This window comes from Channa argus, chromosome 23 (assembly GCF_033026475.1).
Source record: "Channa argus isolate prfri chromosome 23, Channa argus male v1.0, whole genome shotgun sequence".
Classification (NCBI taxonomy): Eukaryota; Metazoa; Chordata; class Actinopteri; order Anabantiformes; family Channidae; genus Channa; species Channa argus.
In genome coordinates this window covers 6,887,477-6,907,963 of record NC_090219.1, presented here as the reverse complement: position 1 = coordinate 6,907,963, position 20,487 = coordinate 6,887,477, and the positions used below count along the sequence as shown (strand labels likewise).

The 20,487-nt window shown below is 39.0% G+C and overlaps 1 protein-coding gene across 3 annotated transcripts in view; it reads left to right on the top strand.

Moving 5' to 3' along the window:
- Window positions 1-905: 905 nt before the first annotated feature.
- Window positions 906-20,487, top strand: part of LOC137108607 (gamma-aminobutyric acid receptor subunit beta-3-like) — a 34,508-nt gene continuing 14,926 nt past the window's right edge. Inside the window, exons 1-6 of one of the 3 annotated variants that reach the window (XM_067493393.1) lie at window positions 906-1,379; window positions 1,481-1,572; window positions 1,712-1,779; window positions 12,813-13,033; window positions 15,754-15,836; window positions 16,878-17,015. In XM_067493393.1, coding sequence (XP_067349494.1) covers window positions 1,300-1,379; window positions 1,481-1,572; window positions 1,712-1,779; window positions 12,813-13,033; window positions 15,754-15,836; window positions 16,878-17,015 — 682 coding nt within the window. In that variant the 5' untranslated portion in view covers window positions 906-1,299. The remainder of the gene's footprint in view (window positions 1,380-1,480; window positions 1,573-1,711; window positions 1,780-12,812; window positions 13,034-15,753; window positions 15,837-16,877; window positions 17,016-20,487) is intronic. The other 2 variants (XM_067493391.1, XM_067493392.1) reach the window with 2 other exon arrangements.

Genomic DNA, 20,487 nt, shown 5'->3' with positions numbered 1-20,487 from the left:
TTTATTAATGACGATCTCCTGTATAGGTTACGCGCGCACACGCAAGCGATCCAAATTATCCACAGAATTTCTGTCGTGGACTTCATTATTTCTTCAACTAAATATTTTTTGGCAGAGCTCCTTATTTTACACCAAAACAAACCATTACAGACGACTCACAGGCTTTTGAATCGCGATTGATTGATGGGTTGAAGCGGACTGTTCCCACAGCATATTGTTCAGGTCCCGCCATTTTTATAGAAAACCCAATAGAAGGGGATTGGCGCATAGTTTGGGGAGCACTGTAAAAAATGTCCATTTTATTGAGAGTTTAGTGTAAGATAGAGTCTAAAACTATAACTTGAGCCTCATTTAATAGCTTTTTTTGGATAAAATAAATTAAAAAAATTAAGAAATTAAATTTTATTCTAAAAAATAAAATAAATAAATATTGTCGTGAAAAAACACATTGTTTCAAATAAATACGAAGGGCCACTTTATATGAACGTGGCAAGGGTAGTATTACTGCTGAATAATGTTCTCAGTGACTCTGAAGGAAGCTTTTTAAAGTCGGAGAAATTAACCCTCATGATGTCATCAGTACCCTGGTGATGTAATCGCAGTTAATTTAAATATGACTTTTTTAAACAGAAAGATTGCATTACCCATTTAAAATGTGCAATATAAAAGAAAGGGGGATTCATCATTCATCATTCAGTGAAAGTCTAGTGAGAATATATTTAGATTATGGGAATTTTTTGAGCCATTGGTTTTGTATTTTGGCACAAATAATAAACACATTCAAGGATTAGAAAAAGTTAATTTCCAATACAAGGAAGGAAAACTGTCTTTGGGACGTCAACAGCTGGAATATTTGAGCTAAAATAATAATAATAAAAATCTGCATGGGCAACTGCAGCTACTGGTGGGTGTTTTTACAGTGTTTGTGGTGCTGGGGTCCGTCTGTAATTTGAACAAACCGAGTGCCTTCACCGCCACCAGCAGCATCAGCAGCATCCCTGTTCACACTCCTCATCAATATGCGCTTCAGCCCCTGAGTGGATGACCCTCTTGCACAGTCAGAGCCAGCCGCAAAGGAGAGCGCAGCCAGTTTTTATGCCAGGGAGGCGATGTCAGCCCATATTTCATATCTGACTTCAACCACAACACGCTGCTGACTTTTTGCATCCCTTCAGTCTACTTTCTCCTTTCGGGCGATCAATGGATTTACTCTGATTTGCAGCGCATCCGCAGCCGTCTGTTGATTAAGGACTCGTTGCTGTTGTTGTGGTTGCAAACAACGTTTGTTTAAAAAAAGCGATGTTTGGTTTGGACAGGGTTCGTCAATTTCGCGTCTTGTCCGCACTAGTTGTCGGTTCGATTGTTTGTTGCGCGAAAAGGTGAGTGCGTTTAGTCGTTTTGGGATTGTTTCAAGGTTATTGCCCGGGCTGATTGATGCACAGGTCAAGGTGATGTTCTCCTGTTTCTGCTTTGATTTCAGCGTCAATGAACCGGGCAACATGTCTTTCGTAAAGGAGACGGTGGACAAACTACTGAAAGGATATGATATCCGGCTGAGGCCAGACTTTGGAGGTATGTGCCATATTTATCCCGATTTAATCCTGCTTCACGCCGTAGGCAGGCAGCTTTATTTTTGGCGCCATTCGCATTGTTGTGGTCAGGTGTAGAGGTGTAGGCCTATATACATTTTCTACTGTTTAACCTCTTCCAGGGCCCCCTGTTGCAGTCGGGATGAGCATAGACGTGGCGAGCATAGACATGGTGTCAGAAGTCAACATGGTGAGTGAATTTACATTGTTTCACATACTGCATGATGTGTATTTTGGCACTATTACAATATGATTTCCTTGCTTACTGACTTTAGTAGGAGCTGCTGATGTAAATCCATTTTTTTCCCCTCTGAAGCCATTATGCAGTGCTGAGATGGATGGGCTGGGTTTCCTGTAAGCAATAAAGCATCTTTATCTCACACACTGCCTTGTCCTGAGCCTGGGTGTGAAAAAATAAACATAGAACATCTTCCCAGCGTTGTTTATAACAGTGCCTTCAACGACAGCATTGGCTCGTTGCACCAGTGGTTTTATGATCAATATAGTCCGTATTCCATTCCTATGCATTACACAGACTATGGAAAACATGCACTACTAATGCTGGACACTCCCCTCTGCGTTAAAATCTTTTAGCCTTTGAAATCGACAGCTGGGAGAAACTTTAGCTCTCACTCTGCTCTTCTTGTTAACCTCTGGAGCCACAGTTAACAGTGTTTCAGCAGTGTGCTCCCAAAGGGCCCAGTGTGCAGACAGCTATCTGGGAACTCTGATTGGATTTGCTAATTTGTGAGCCGAATGTTGTTTGCCCCATGTTGACACATGCAGGACAGTAACTTCAGGCTATTGCATCTTAAAATATCAATGACGATGAACCAAATCGGACCAGAAACACAGTCGTATCCCATTTTTCTTGCATAAGTCTCCAACACCAGATAGGATGTCAGACATTTGGGTTGGATGTAGACTTTGAAATGCAGAAGTTGCTGATTCAGGATCAACACCTCCAAAATGTGTAGGATTATTATGAGGAATGATAGCTGCTCAGGATGTGGGCTTCTACAACAATTCACTCACCAAAGCCACACAGTAATGAGGAGTCAAATTCAGTTTAGTCTGAGATGCAGACAATCAATGAAGCTGGGCTAAGAACAGAAATGCCTTTCTGTATAAATGTACAGTTCAACAGCAGCATCTTCCAAAATTATCATACAACTGAATCAACTCCTTTGACACAGTCTTAAATATTATCACCTTCCTGCATGAGGTTTTACTGTAGAACTGTTGTATTGCTGTAGACTGACTTAGTTTTAGCTAAATGTACAAAATCACTGTGTCACTTACTGACCCCCATCAAGTGCCAAAAAAACTTATCCGACCAAATAATTTTAGACCTTTGCACACTCTAATTTTCAGTAACATATATGTGAGTGAAATAGTGGCAGTATAGAATGCAAATACATCTGCAGAGAATTTTTTTAATAGGTCAGTTGAAGCCCACACATCAATGCTGACTAATTTAAATGTCAAAAATTGGCCCAATTAATTGGCTGACCAGTCAATCGATTGAACAATAACTAACACTAATGACTCAGTAGCTCTTATACACATGCACTGGAACACCAGAGAGGCTGTATGGGAGAATGCAAACGTTCGAGTCAGTTGGCCTGGACTTGGGGATTTTATCCAGCCAGCTCCCTAAAAGTCTGGATAGTATTTGATTGTGCACATGAGCACAGAGCAAATCATGATACCTTCACCACGTGACTTCTGACTTTCAAAACAGACTTTCCAGGCAAGGCACAGCCAAAGCAACCTTAGGTCTTACAATACCATATGGTTATTGTCCAACTTATGCTTAGTGGCATCAATTGTTTCGACAGTGAAGAAAGTGGAGCCTCTTAACATGACCTGGGTTCACTTTTTCAGTTGTGAGGTTTTTCTCATTTTTTGTTGTGTATTTTCAACATTTATAAACTACCACATTATTTTATGAAAATATTTGATAAAAATCAATAATTGCAGTTTTTTAACTTAAAGAAGCCCACTACATTTTTTTAACCTTAATCAAGTGCTATGAGTACAGTACCTTTACATTGCCACTGAAGATGTCAATCATGCTTTAATTGATACAAATAAATGCAGTATTGTGCTGCGCTCGTTTTTTCCACAAAATACTTTCATGTTGGGATATATTGAACAAAGGAACAAAAACAACTAATTTTTAAATAATTTGACACTTGTTCTGGCTGAGCCTTTAAAATCTAATGTTAAAAGTCCAGCACAGCTATCCTCTACGGATCTGATCAACCAGGGAGTCAGCGGAGATCACAGTTAAACTGATAATTAATTAGGCCTATTTCTCATCGCCACCAATGCACAGAGGAACCACACATCTGCATCTGTGTGTCTGCGCTTGTGAGACGGACAATTCCTGGCTGTAATTCAGTGTTGAGGCCAAAACAAGACTGGTCAAGCTGTTTGTTGTTTTGGCACCGGAATTTGACATTTGGTGGATGCTTTTCTGCTAGTGCTGGGACTCACTGCAGTTTTAGCAAGGGGGTTACTCCAGAGGGAAATGGATAATGAGTGTTTTTGTCCTGACAGTGACAGTGCTATGCTTTATCCATTCAGCTGCACAAAGTAGCACAGCCCAGATAAACACTACACTCGGTTTCTTTTGCAAAGAAGACAGTTTCTACATTGTTAGGCTTCATTTTGCATTCATTTTAATAACATTTCAGCTAATAAACCCACTTCAGCAGCCTTTTGGAACAGCCCAGAGGCATAATTGAGGGACCAGTCCTAAAAGTTTAGGGTTTATTGATACAAGTACTTCTTGCTATGCTAAAGCGAAGCCAAGCTCCTACTCTGCAGACAAGGAAAGAAACAAAAATGCCATCTTTATACTCCATATGACTCGCATACAAATAGTAAAAGGAGCACTACAACACTGTAGAAAGCTATTTCAAGTAAAGTTCTTTTTGTAGCATTAGTGTGGGTGTTTGAGACACAAAATGGAGTGCCTTTTGTACAGATTATTGCTATTCAAAATGCTTTATAGATCATTAAAAGGTTTCAGCTTTCAGCTTGTCCCTTCTGGGGTCACCAGAGCGGAACGGATGCCTGCCACAACCCTCCCATTTTATCCGAGCTCAGGTACAGCACCAAGGTGGCCCATGGTGGCTGGGTGGAGCCACACCTGGTGAGGTGGGATTCGAGTCTGCTGTATCCCAATCCAATGCTCTACCACTGAGCCACTAAGCCATCTCTATAGCACTATGAATTGCATTACCTGTACAAAGGGTGTAATACAAATAAAATCATTGATTGATTAATATTTGTAAATGGTGGAAACAAAAATAACATCTTTGTTAATTCTGTTTAGGTGTAAAGTACTATGTTAGAAACACAAAGGTGGGGATGGGAGGTCAGAATCTGGAGATGATCATGTCTCTCTATTTTTGCTGAGGGAAGGGTGACTTTTTCTAAATGTACAGTGTACTTTGGCCTCACTGTGTGTGATTCAAAATACAAACAAAAAATATTAAAAAGTCACCAGCATTAGAGTTTTGTTTGCAGATACACTATTATAGGTGCACTTGTCCAAAACACGGTCTTGGTGTCTTTGCTGTGTGGCAAAGATATATTTTGAGAAGTACATAATATTAATATTAAACATTTATGGTAACAGCAACAAATTATAACATGTTATAAGAACAGCCGTTACTTTAGTCTGCAGCATAACAGAGAGTGTAATATTAAGTTATTATACTGAAGTAACTTATATTTGATCCTGGTAATAAAAAATAGCCAGTGGTTGGAATATTTATTATTTAGTGAAGTTTGCTATTTTGGAAATCCCAATTCTACTTCTTATGTGAAAATTATTATTCACAAAAACTGCAGCACTCTGCCGAGTGAGTTACTCTTTAAGGCTTAAATTAGATGACGCTATCTGAGTTTTTTCTATGCTTTTTCTCTTAGTGAAATACAATTATGGAATAGGTTAAAAGATTACGGGGAGGTCCAAAAGAACATTTCAGTTAAGAGTTTGTGCTTTACAAACCTGAAACAGGATTCAACCCCCTTTCACATTCAAATAATTTTTTCGTACACTCCCTAAATAGTTGTATGTTGACAATTATTTCGAAAGTAGATTTGTGTTTGCTTCCTCACACTATGTTTTCCTAACCCATATGCATACCTCCAGTGTGATTGTTATTGATGTGTGGTGGGAGTTTGTTTCAGCAACCCATGTCTGAGTTGAGGGTGGTCTTTGCAGCACTATAAGCACATTACTAGGCAAAACCCCTGGGCAGAGGAAACCCAGAAATAAAAGGGAGGGGAGAACTAGAGATCTAAAGCTATACTGAGTGACCAAGAGAGATAGAAATGAGCAAAGAACACAAGGGATCAAAGATGTGAAGAATTCCATGGAAAGGAGACAGGCAAAGAGAGGAGGTGGTATCGGATTGAAATAACCCACAAACTGGCTAACGTGAATATCGCATCTGGCTCGTTCAAGAACCCACCTGGTAGGGCAGGTTGACAGGCAGTTTCTACTACCCCGACACCTTTTTTGGAGCATGAGCCCCTGCACTAGCAGATGCTGAAGGGTCTGATAAAGCTGCACTAATTACCTCTGAGGTTTGTCTATGGTGTGCCAAGGGCCCCTCTTGATGAGAAACACATACTGGGTCGAGTTCAGAGCACGGCGCAAAAGATTACTTGGAAACTAGTTGTACACTTCAGAATGGACCATCTGAAAATGTGTTATTTGTTAATGCTGTTTGCAATACTAATCAGAGAATGAAGGGTTTTTGAAAATGTTTTGTCATTGTTAAATTGGCTTAATGTGAGGTTTGGAGGTGGAAATGAGTAGACTTTGCCTGTAGTTAAAGCGATTTGAAATACTGCTGTTAAGACTGAAATTTAAGTGCAAAATAAGGGCACCGTGCGTAGGTGTGCTTTCATTATCACCACCGTCTCTTGCAGAAATCTACAAACAAGTTTGATTGTCTGTTGCAGTAGCAGCTATCTAGGCCTTTATCCCAGCCCATTATTTATGCCTCATGAAAGTCCTCACAATTTTGTGAAATTAAATTATGGCACAATGAAGGTAAAGTTCCTTGCATGGGGAAATGGTCAGACCGTGCGCTGTGAATGTTGTTGCAGTAACAGGCTGCACAAGCTAGTCATCCATACACCCACGGCTGCATGTGGGCGTCAAAAAGAAAAAAAATCTGTCATTATGGAGAGGTGAAAAGATCTCTCTCTTCATCTCTCTTTCTCCAAATGTTCTTGTTGCCTTGTTCTTTTTTTTTTTCCCAGATTTTAGCACAGCAAGCTCACACACTAGGTTCCCTTTAATTTGTTTGCCTTGGCTACTGTGGTCTAATATCTAGTATACCTCTAGATTTCTGCTGAATGGCATCAGCATGATCTTAGTTGTCCCCACAGCCGGCAACGATATTCTTATAGCTGTACACTGTGAATCAGATGCACTGTGTTACCCTAATTACTGCATCTGATACAAGTCTTCCAACTATGAAAAAACAGCATATCTTTTCTCTGCTGTTAGTGTGACTTAATTTATTCCCATGTCAGCTTCCTGCCTTATGGAATGCAATTGGCTTTAGGAGAGACTATCTATCCTGTAGGATCAAGTAATGATCATTAAGTTTTAGAACGAGTAGAGCGGGCACTTCCTTGTTTGCATTGCTAACCTACTGAAAGGATGTGTGAATTAAAGGGGGACTGTCCATTCTATTGATTCTAACTCTCTGGGCCCTTATGATAATAACCAGTCTGAGTAGCATAAGACACTGCATGTATTGGCTTGGGAATCTAAAATTGACAGGCGCCAACCTCGATTCCTTTCTTGGTGCCACTCAGGCAACCGTTGCGTGGAAGCAAATAAAAGGGGGCAGGTAAACTATGAACTGGATTTATAATGGTGTTTATGCAAAGCCCATCCATCACCACTATATTTCTGTTTACTGTAAAGGGTAGAGCTGATGAGATGTATGAGAATAACAACCCCTGCATAAATAAAACAGGTGAACATTTAACTCTTGTTTTTCAATTGATCTGAAGACTTAGAGGGTCAAGAGAAATCAAGCCTTTTATACTTAATCAAGGCAGTTTTATTAGTATAGCACATTTCAAACAAAAGCAATTTAGAGTGAACTGATTAAATTAAAGTCAGAGACATTTAAGAGGCTTTACTTAACAACACATTTGGCCTCATACCAAAACATTTTTGTATTCTTCATCCAAATAAGGTTTGTTTGTATTTCAGACTGTTGTTTGTGTTTCAGACCCAAAAATGTTTGTTTCAACTAAATGAATTTAATGTGCTCACATGGAGGTGGGTGTTCATGATGAGATCATTAGCCTAATCAGTGCTGTAAAATTATTATATAGAATAATATTGTCATATTCTGAGATACTACAACCACAGAGCAAGTAAGCAATTTCTTACAAAAGCAAATTATTGGCAGGTAAATCAGATTTTGATTGTGACGCACACAAAAATCATGTATTGTAGGTGAGGCTATAGAAAACGATGTTCACCATTACAACATCTTGTAAAAGCAGTTTTCATGAAGTGTATCTTACTCCAATAATTCTCCAATAACTGGAGCTGTAATCTAAGGTTGTCAGTGGCGGTGTACTGCATAGTGGCTTCATTAGAGGTTTAGGAGGGTTTAGAGTTTTTATTACAAAATCTGCTCATATGAGTGGGCATTTGGGGCCCCTGTTACCAAATTTTTAAAAAAATTACCAGACTTTTGCTTACTTTTGTTTGTCTCTACTGACCTTATGCTACTGTTTTAAAGTACCTAGGACAAATTTTGCTGTATAAGAATATTTACTGTAAACTATGAATGTGTCTTGTCTTAGTTTGGGTAGATATTGTCCTGTTGTTTAAAAGAGCATATAGGGTTAGATGATACCTAATCTCTGGCTGCTGAAAACCTTGAGCCTTTGATCTCTACTGTCTCTAAATGCGTTTGTTGTTCAAGCATATGACTCATTTTTATGACCTTGTTTAATAAGCAAGCATCTTTCATTATTGTATTTTGGTGCAAAACTTAAAGTTAACAGATAAAAACGAGGTTAAACAAAATAGCTATCTACCTAAAAGCATTTTTTGATTCTGACGCACACAAAAATCATGTATTGTAGGTGAGGCTATAGCAAATATAGGTAATCTAAAATATCGGAAAGTGAGAAATAACGTCACTGTATTTTTTAAAGGCCAACCCTGTATTTTTATCATTCTATGGCAGTGGAAATATAGGAACTCACTGAGGGATTTCCCCCGCACTGCAGTGATATACCGCCTCAAGGCAATCCCAGGGGAGCACCCAGAAATTACATTGAAGTGACAAGAATTGCTTTACTGAGCAGGGGTTCATATGGAGTACACTGCGATTACATATCATATCACCTTGTCTCCTACCCTGCACCAAAATGTGAAGTTGAACAGAGGAAAACTTGCAGAGCTTTGCTTATTTATATTTCATGCTGCTGTTGAGTGGAGCAGCTTTGAAGTGCAACACATGTAATGATGATGATTCTTTCTTTTTTGGTTCATTAAAATATTTTGTATTCAGTGCTACTGTGCTGCAGCGTATGACAAGAAACAAGTTGGTCAGGAGAACATTTGTCGTGTGACAAACATTTGTAGGATATTTCCTAGATAGGTGGTATATTGACAGTATGCTAGCACTGCACAGACAGAGAGGGATTAAATTGAATATGGGTCAATCAAAACTCTGCTTATCTGAATTCTCATACCTAAGAGAATTCTTATGTGGATAATGAAATCGATTATCCAGTTGACTTAATTGAGTAACTGAGGCTTGGTGGACATCATTTTCACAGGTCACTCCTATTGTGTTTTCTGAAAACATATGTAAATGGCTGAACAGCAATGTGTACTCGTGTTGTGGGGAATGGGAAAGTTGTCAGTAATTCATAATTCATAGTCCTAGTTCATAACCGCCCCCCCCCCCACCTCCCTTAAAAAAATAAATAGATTTAGGGTAGGTATTGTAAAGCTGCACTCGACCTCATCTGAAATTCATTTTGATTGTCTTTATACAATATTGATGAGGATTCTGCGGACTTGTGTTTGTACAGGCTACATGGTTAATATAAATAATTTATGTCTTACGAGGTGTGTGTGTGTTCTTGCACTGTGCTCGCTGGGCACCCCACCTGCCGACATACCAGCAGGAGATGGAAATATCTCAAGTGCAGCACTGCACAGGGAAAGGCAGAAGAGGGAGATGTCATGTGATTAGGGTCAAAACAATGTGCTATGTGTAATGTGCTAAAGACAGTCATTTAAAGGTTTGATTGATGAAGGGTTGCAGTGGTAATGGAGTAAGAAGGGGGAGCAGGGCAAGTCCGCAGCATTCATACAGCAAATTGAATTTCCACCACATGCTGTGATCAATCCACACTGACCATTTAAGACACCATGACTGATACCATTTATAGTCTATCATGTCACCTCGTCCTGTAAACTGACGAGGACTTATTTTCCTGTCCCTTAAAAGAACAGAATGGTTAATTTGATGCTATCACTAGTAGATTATTTGCTTCAGTGCTCCGGTTATTTAAATGAAGGGGATTTACCTTCACAGCCACATATTGTCCTATGAATTAATCTGTCCTCTACAGGTGTTGGGGCAGTGCTACTGCATGTTGTTATGCAAGTCTGTTTATCTGCTCAAGTGATGTCACATCATCAGCTGGGTCTGAAGCAAATTTTTGATCTGCTGGTGCGTAGCCTGCTCCTCATGTTTAGACTAGAGGCTCCTTGCTTACATTGGCCACTACGAACGTAACACACCAAATTCTGTAGTAGTTGCACTGTGGGTGATGTTGTAGGCAAAAATGCTCGAATCAATCATTACAGTAATTTCTTCTTAAGATGTTAGTTCCAGCTTCTGTAATGTGATGATTTGATGTTTTTGTTTCTTATTGATGAAGATAAAATAAATGTACTGCTTTGGACTGTTAAAATAGACCAATAATCTCCTCAAACAGAACTAAACTAAATATTTGAGGATGCTATGATGTTCTTAGTCTGGTTATTATATTTATGAATATGCAAATATATATCATATGCACATATAAGTTAAGCATATAAGTTAAGTTTAATTTGTAAATATTTTTTCCCACAGCTTTTGCCTCATTTAATATAAGTTGTATATTTATTATTTATGAATAATTTTATTTGTATTACTACTACTGCTGTCCTTGTTTTAGCTTTAGTTTGGTCATTAGTCGTTTTCATGATTGATTAATCTATCAATTGCCTTTTGATCTATTGACAAAATATTATTTTTCAGATTAACAGAAAATAAACAGAAAAACAGCCATTGCAATTCACCACATCATGATGAAATCTAAAAAATGCTTGTGTTGTCTAAACACAAACAAGTTATTCAATTTGCAGTAATATAAAAAAGCAGCAAATCAATGCTATAAACTGATTTAAAGATGATATCTCTAAAGATAATCTGTGCTGAGAGATGCTGCAGTGCCACAACAGGAAATCGTTATCTTGGTATGTTATATTTTTTATTTAAGTCTTTTTCTAGTTTACCACGATTGGTAGTAAAACTGAGCTGCACGACCAGAGTCATTCCATGGTTTGGTGTATGCAGATACCACACAGGCCCTGGTTTTATCACTATACACTTACTGAATGGCTTTGTGCCAGTGAGCTTTCCTTATCACGCTGTGTGGCCAATCTGGATCCTGTGCTGACTAAGATCTTTCCTGTTTACATCTCTGTGTGCTAACCAAACCTCGGAAACATATTTATTAACTATTAAGTATGAGTTCAAATAAAGGAAAAGGGGGATAGTTCATTTGTTTCATTTGATTTGATTGTGATTTTTAGTTTTCTTATGAAAATGTAAAAACCCAAGTATTACTACTTATGAGTGTCGAGAGGAAAGAGACAAACTGTTTCACATACACAATACACATGAATATTTATTCGAAGCAATTCTCAGTGGCTGCTTTATAGTTTTTAAATTCCTATTTGGTGTGAACCTGAAAACTGCAGCACCAACGGACATGTGCGCATTTGCCATTGCCAGCTTGGTGCGGGCTGGGTTCATTTCAACGCCGCAGCGGGCAGCGGCGAGATCATGGCATTGCCCCGAGAGAGAGGCAGTGAGAGAGAGAGAGGGAGAGAGAGAGGTGCAAACAGACTGAGAGAAAAACAGAAATAGAGGAGAGAGACTGTTAGCTTGGCTAAGTGGATTATGTGATGTGAAAGGAAGGAGGGGCTGTGCCCTCTGTTTCCACTGCTGTTTTTTGCCCTGATCAACTTGAATCAAGGTGAAACAAAAACATTAGTCTTACACAATTGTCCTAAAAATGTCTGGTTTTCACAGAACTAATAGTATCCTCATGGCTGGACATTTAGTACTTCTTGTCAGTGCTTATTTGGCTTAGGTGCCAGATGGTGAGGGTTTGTTACATCGATACGCAGGATATCAGAGTATTACATAAGACTTTTACATTCACACACTTCTGGGATTTAAATGGAAACCAATCACTGAGGTGTTAACTCCATCTATTAGCTCAACCACCAGCTTAAGGTGACATATAATTTATAAATAGTATATATTTATAAACATGTTCATGCTCAGCGGGTACAGGTTTATTGCAGTATTTTAGTTTAGTCTGGTAGCGTGCTAATTCACGAATATTTATTTGATAACCTAGGACTCTAACTGTTTGAATTAAATGAAAGGCACCATATGTTAAAAAATGCTTTTGGGCACCATTACAGTTCAACTCTGTGGCTTTGTGAATCACTGTGCTCATACAGTGAATGCATTAGTAAGGGAGAGATGTTTGTTGAGACATTGGGTGAACATTTGTATGAAAATTTCAACTGAGGCTGCAGCATGAGTCAGCCTGCCCACACTCGTGTTGTTTAATGGCATATTACTGTATGGGTTACTGTATTCGAGAAGGGAGAGCAAGGCAACATCGAATAATTTGGCTACAGTGTGTGAACCGCTTGGCCCACACTCCTTACAGCTTGTAGGATGCTGTGTCATTTCACAGGAATATTAGGAGCACTAACTGTGGGGAATCGGTGGAGAATTGTTTTTAAAGCTGGTAATGTTGTTCTGGTCCGTTTCATTATAAGAATAAATGTATGTATGAGTATCCACCACTGTGATCTATTCTGTCCTCTGCTGTTTGTATCCACAGGACTACACATTGACCATGTATTTCCAACAATACTGGAGAGACAAGCGCCTAGCCTACTTAGGAATCCCCCTCAACTTGACTCTGGATAACAGGGTTGCAGATCAGCTCTGGGTCCCTGACACCTACTTCCTCAATGACAAGAAGTCTTTTGTCCATGGAGTCACAGTCAAAAACCGCATGATCCGCCTGCACCCTGATGGAACGGTTCTCTACGGCCTCAGGTGGGTTCTGTTTTGAGCTGAAAAACAATTGTCCTTTAGAGGTACAAAGGGTTTGCTTAGTGGTTTTCTATATTCACTTGTAAGTCTACTCTTATATTGATCTTTGAAGAAACAGCAATAACGTCATCTGAATGTTGGAGCTGCTATTCTTCTTCGGCTCTAACAACTCACATAGTTTGGATTTTCTACCTGCAATAACAACATGTGACCATGCAGTTAACCTAAAATTACATATTTTAAAAAAAATATGTGCCACAAAGGATAAGTCTAGCAGTAGCCAAAAAAATAAAAGCCTATACAAAGAACAAAATTGCAGTGAATTGATCCAATGAATTGAAGTGTTTAGAAAAGCCTTTTTTTAAACCATACAGTGCTATAGCAATTTATCCAAAAAGAAATAAAAACACATTATTGAGTTGCTTTGTTGCACTGGGTGGTGTGTTTCATCATTACCTTGAATGTGCCTCAGTTTATTTTGAAATTTCACAGACTGTACACTGTCCTACTGTACAAAACACTCATTAGAGCAGATGTGTGCTGTATAGAAGCGCTACCGAACATAGGCCCAAATATATTATTTAATTGTGTTTGTGTAATGTTGGCCACAGTGTTCAGCTATTTGAGGACATTTCCTAAACTCAGACAAAAAACATACAAAAGTTAGTCAGTGTATGTAATTAGATGGTGCCATTTCTGATTCATGCGAATGAGCAACTCTCCACACAACCAGCAACAAAGTCGATCTTAGAGTCATAAATGTTACGGTTTTCCAGTGTCAAGTTAACTCTATGCATTTAAAGCTCTTTTACAGCACTACAGTTGTCCAAGCTAAGAAATTGGCAGTTCTCTGCTACTGGCCACTGAGCAGCAAGAGGATTATTTGTCATGCTCAAGGGCGCCTCAGCATTTTCTTTGTAATAGAGGGAGGATGCAGTCAGAGATCATTCATGAAAACATGTATGAACAGGTCCGAAGGTGCATAAATCCAATGTTAAGCTTGCAGCTGTTGTTTGATATTTGTTTCATAAAGCCCCTGTTTTGAATTTCCATTGATCTTTTGGACAGCTAGGTTCAGTTAGTGCGACCTATGAATATGGATGCAGGCTTTGAATTATTAGACCGCAAAGTAAAATGTCTGGATGTGTGTATTTGCATGCTGGGTTTGTATCTGTTACAGTCACGCAGTCATGCTTGATTATGCAAGTGGAGTTCATAACACTTAGTCTTGTGGGCTACTTTTAGGCCTCTCAGTGCTTTAAAGAGATCAAAGGGAGGGGGTGTTTGCGATATAAGCTGTTATGTAAATGTATGTCAGGTAAAGCTGAGTAACATGCTGAACACATGTTCATAAGACAGAATCAAAAGAATGCACTTCCTGTTTTAATAATTAAAACATTTGACACAGCTCATGCGGCCGTCCATAAATACAACCACACAATCAAAAAGAAAAAAGAAAATGAATAATTTCTTTTACAAAATGGCAAAAAATGCCCATTATCATCTCCCAAGCCAGTTTTTCACATTTACATTTCACTGCTTTTTGTTTTGTGCAGAAATAAATGACACTGTCCCCATGACACTTTCTCTTCACATTTTATTTCATTATGTCACTTTTAATGACTATAAATAGCTGCTAGCTGCACACAAGCAACTACTTGGACGCTGAAAATTCTATTAAAAATATTTAATTTTCTAATTTGTGAATTTATGGGTTCCTTACTGAATTACCAATTATAACTAATTTACTATCATAGAAGAACAAATAAACGTTTTTGTTATGATGCTCAGGATGGAAATGAGACAGGCTTCTTAACAAATGCAATATATAATAAATAAAGGTTAATATTATCCATATGTAAACTGCAGTGTATCACAATAACCCCAATTTGTATACATCTTGCAGACCTGATGTTACGGTATTATAATTTTAGTTGTATAGTGATATCACCTAATGGGTTTCCACAGCCTCATCCGAGTCTTAACTGAATGAAGACATTTGGTGGCTTACTGCCAAGCAGCCAGCTTTTAATCAGGCCAGACTCAGCCTAAATCAGTTTGATTTGCATTTCACTTTGCAGCTTATTTTAACTGTGTGATTATCAGCAATTTGAGCTCATACATCTGATGAATAAAGGGATAGCTGCTCATGACCCACTTCAGATGACAAGGCGCTACACTTTGCCAAATTTGTCGCCTCAGTATATTTTTTTTATTTTTCTCAAAATGGCTCAATCACAGGATGGAGAGTAGCCAGTTTTGATGAAGGGGATATGAAATGATTAAAAAACAAGAGTGAGAGCTGTTTGTCTGTCTGGGATCTATAGCATAATTATGGATATAGTTACACAGTTAGCATTTTACCTTGGAGGTGGTGCAATAATCTTATTTTGAGATGACAGTGCCAATAGTCTGCAGTAACATGAAGCCAAGTGTAAAGTTAGCGAAGTGTAAAGACAAATGGACCTATAGTTTTTATAGATGATAAGACAAAGTCAAGCCTCACCTCAGTGCTTTAATTTAATTATACTCCCACAGCCCCTTATGCTTCCCTGTTATGTTTGATAATAAATCAAATGGGGTGGAAAAATTATACATACAGTATAGTAATCCCTTCCAATTCACCTTTCTATCAGTGCAGTGCAGTGCAAATTCCATTCAGTATCTAAAACACAGTATTTTCTCTCTGCCCTCCCCTCCTCCCTCTGTCTTCTCTTTTTCAGGATAACGACAACAGCAGCGTGTATGATGGATCTCAGGAGGTATCCCCTGGATGAACAGAACTGCACTCTGGAGATAGAGAGCTGTGAGTAGGGAGGCCTAATGCCTTTAGGCCTGTCATTCAGTGCCGTGCAGAGGCCCAGAAGAAAAGCCCCATAGCCTTGTGTGAAATATAACATTTGGAATGAAACAATGTCAAACTTGATTCTCTTCTTCTTTAAATGCTATATCATTTTTAAAAATGTGCAGGCACCAGTTTACTTTATATGACTTATGATGTTATGCAGCTGTCTTCTGTGCAAGGTTATTGCTTCCTTTATAAATGTACAATGCATCACCCTTGATTTCAGGGTAGATCTCCAGTTCTGCTTCTTGGTGTTAAACGTGTAGCATTTACCGTCTTGAGTGATAGCTGGAGAACACTATTTTAAATGCATGTAGCTAAAATCATGCACAAAATATTGTAGGCCCACATCCACACATACAGGCAGTATAAGAATAAATGTAATATTCCAAGAGATTGTTTATTGTGACCTCTCTCACATTCCCGCAGTCACATTTCCCATTAAAATCGATAATTTTAATGCAGCTTCAAGTTCATATGATTTTTGAGTTTATGTACGATATGTCTACTCTCGCTAAAGCCCTACTTTCATATAATTGTATGTTGTTAAAACACCTCCAGAGTGCTGCTGGTTTTTTAGCTTTCTAATCAGGGGCTTATTTACACCTGGCACACACACCAGCTATATAGCAGGACAGAAAACAAGGATTAGTATTATCAGGGACTCATGGATCCTGTTGCTTTTTTCAGATATTGTTAATAGTTTGTTTTTGTTTTTTTATAAAAAAGTAAGAAATTCCAAAGGTGAATGGAGAACTACAAAGAAGACAGGATATTAGCTATCTCTGAATTATTTTGACATTTTTGTGAACTCAAGTGAACCCATTAACTAACTTGAATTTCAAAGCAATATCTAGTTCTTGGAATCAACTTCAAACATGTTTTTTTTTCTACCAAATCACAGCCCAGTTGGATAATTAGCAACACTGCATATCTTGGTCTCCAGTGATGGTTAGACAGATGGTTACACCTTGGTGTATGTGTCTGTTTCTTTTTCTACAGATGGCTACACCACAGATGATATTGAGTTCTACTGGAAAGGGGGTGAATTGGCTGTAACGGGGGTGACGCGGATCGAGTTGCCTCAGTTCTCCATTGTCGATTACAAGCTGGTGTCCAGAAATGTGGTCTTTTCCACAGGTAAATGGTGCTCTGAAGCATCCTGGCCCTTAGCCTTCACACACTGAATTTCCTTAGGGAATAATACATGAAGAGGTGTTGCATTTTAGATTATATTGTTCATATCAAGTGCTGGCCTAGTTTCAAGCCTATTATTTCCTATTAATCAAACATTTGCGTGCTGAAGCTTGATCTGTTGATCTTAAATCCTCAGAGCCAAAGATGTGTTTGTTAGTGCTTCTAATTGGGTTGAAGTGAAGAAATACACTGCCTTTGAAGTATCCCTCAAGTAATAGCGGCTGATGCAAGGATGCTGGTACTAAACCAAAACATGCTGTAAACGCTGTGATTTACAGAGCAAATAGTGTCTATGTCAGATGGTTTGGCTGACTTGCTGACATTACAAAAGAGAAATGAAGACCCCCTAAATAAATCAGTCAATACAATCAGTCTGGCAATAGTTGTGTACTGCTAAAGAACTGGAATAGTAGCTTTTTTAAAACATTGTGCTTTCTCCATAACATGAAATATTTGTGACTAGAATAAATACATAGATCTAGAAAAAAATAAAAAAGCTATAATTTTATTGAAACTTTAACCCTATTTTTTTCAGTTTGAAAGAGAAAGACAAATTCCTAATGAATATCAAAATTAAAAAAAGGTTGCTTAGGGAAACAAACAAGAGAAAGACATGTGCACAGCAGGTGAACCTTTTGACATTGTCATTAACTGGTAGCGTGAAGTAGATCAATAAATGTTAATATAGGTTTATAATGTGCGATTCCACAGTGTTTACATCTTTAATGAAGACACTGTGACACGTTACAGCAATTTGTCTAGGTACTGGGCAAGTAAAGCATTTACAGTATCACAGTTCATACTGTACTTAATTTATGTTGCTCAAATGGAAAGTGCAGTAACTCAGCATCCCCCATTGCATGCAGGGGTCATCAAATATATTCTGTTTTTATGTGTGGTACACCAAGGACCTAAATTAATCAGATTTTTATGTGTACAGTTACTGTACCTAGAGATGCAGAATTTTTATTGACGCTCCCTAACCAAGTGCCATATAATCTGGTCAGCAGAGACACATTCAGCAAGTCATCTTCTCTATGGCCATAGCAAGGGAATAAAAGCTGTGTGACATTTAGTAATAAGATCATTTCTCAGAGTTACACTCACAAGGCAAAGCCACACCCGATCTGAATAGGACATGGGCAGTAAGTCTTTCTTTGTTTGCTCTTTGAGTGTTTTTCAATGCAGATACTCGGCACAGACTTTTATCCCTCTCCCACAAGCTTGAGTGGCTGTTGAAGCTACCGCATCCTTTCCCCCTCATTTTCACTGGGTGCCTGTCTGTCTTTGGCTTACACACTCTATGATCCCTGGCTGTGCAATATTACACTTGTGTCTCTGCCTTCATGTGTATGAAGCGTTTGTGAGTATGCCAAGGCAGGCGCAATGAAGCACTTGTTTGCGAGAAGCAAGGTGTCCCCCTGTGGGTGGCGACTATCAAAGTTTAGAGTACAGCGGTTTGCTACTGTGTTCTCAGCAGGATGTGTGAAGCACATCAAACGCTCCTGCAAGGTCTGGCTAATGACCAGGTTTCCTCTAATATGTGTGCCATGACCCAGCCTTTAATTCCTCTTTTTCTCCTCCTTTCTGTCCTCTCATGTCGTGTCTCTCCCATTTCTTCATATACGTACTCTACTTTTTCTTCCTAACATTCCTTATTGTATCTTTTCCTCTCCTGTAAGGGTTATAGTTGGATGCCAATTTTCCTGTGTCTGACAGAAAAACGGCTCAGGCTTCAAGGCCATAACAGTGGCAGGTCAGCCACTCAATTTCTTGCTTCTTGTTTCTAGCTGATACCAGTTGATACTGTAAATCAAACACTGTTTCAGCTGAACTAGCTAATTATAGTAGGGGGTTGTCATAGGTTAGAAAATAATATTTCTGGCTGACTTTTAATGTTTTGCACTTGTTTAAAAATAAGAATAATGTAAACACACAAACATACACACACACACACACACACACACACACACTCAAATAAAGACACATCGTCATCACATCTCAATAGGATTGAGCACCTAAGGGAGATTTTCGACCTGACATGTTAGACATCACTCTCCACCCCCATCATCCACCTCTTCAAATGTTGCAACTGCCTCTGTTTATGTTGTGGAAAAGCAGACATTCACAACAAAGAAATGCTTTTGTTGCTCAGGGATGATTATGCTCTAGTCTGCCCCCTCATGGCTATCCTCTTAAATCCTTCAGACAAACAGAGTATGCAAGGAAGTGAGTGAAAAATTATACTGCTGATGGTGTCTCCATGTTTGTGTTGGTAATGTAAAGCAAGTGAATCTAAGACATGTGCAGACTCGTTAAGTCATGCCTCTTCCCGTCGTATATCCCACAAAGCTTCTAGATGTAATTTCTCTGACTGGAAGGTAGAAGGCTACATACTCAACTGTACTTAATTACAACTGCTAATGACACAATAAATGGAATGATCACAGTCAAATCTGTTGCACAAAATATAGTTAGCCGCTGCTCCTTGGCCTCCCAACACTCTCTTATTACTATAGCAGGGTAGTTAGACAGGCATGCTAACATTTCCAGCTTATGTAGCAAGAAAAACAATCAGAAATGTTAAAAGCTAACAAATTGTTGACCCTAACCTAAGCAGAGGGCCTCCGAATGAGCATGTATGATGTCAAAACTTGACCCTAACAACCCCAGGGGGGACAAAAGAGACAGCAGACCTTCTACCTAATCTGCACTCCTGCTCACCCATCCACCCTTTCAGACTTGTTTTGTCATCATCAATTCAACTTTTGCGATCATCCCGGCATGCCGTCTCCTCTCTGCACCTCTCTCTCTCTCTCTCCTCCTCCTCAGCCTCACACATGGTGTTCCTCCCACTCGCGGATGTTGTTTGGTATAGCAGTTACATCCAGTACAGTTCTACACCCACATGCAATTGAACCTCAGCCTCCTCTCTTTTCTTAAACCACTTCTGCATCTGTTACTGTAAAGATACTGGGTTCGGATTTTAGCTGGAGGAGCTGCCGTTAAGGAGGCATCAAAAGACGTGAATGGGATATTTTAGGACCTGTGACAGTCTGTTCCCCTATTCGCATTGTAATGAAGTGAATTCAGCTTGTGGCGAGTTGGTTCACGGCTGCCAGAGCAGCTAACCGTGCACAAAATAAAGGAGGGTCAACAGTGATAAAGAAGGCATAGGCTGTGTATTTATATAAGCTTTACTACAGACCAGCTTTACAGCATGCTGGACAACAACAGTTTCATGCTTTGGGACAAGAGAGAGGATGTCTGTGTGAATCTGGTAGCAGGAAGGTCTGGACAAGGTTTAGAAAGACAGTCATTATTAGACTGTATGAACTAAATGCTACCAGCAGCACTGTGTAGATGTGTGTTCACCTGTGTCTATCACTGAAACAGATGCAAAAAATATGTTTGT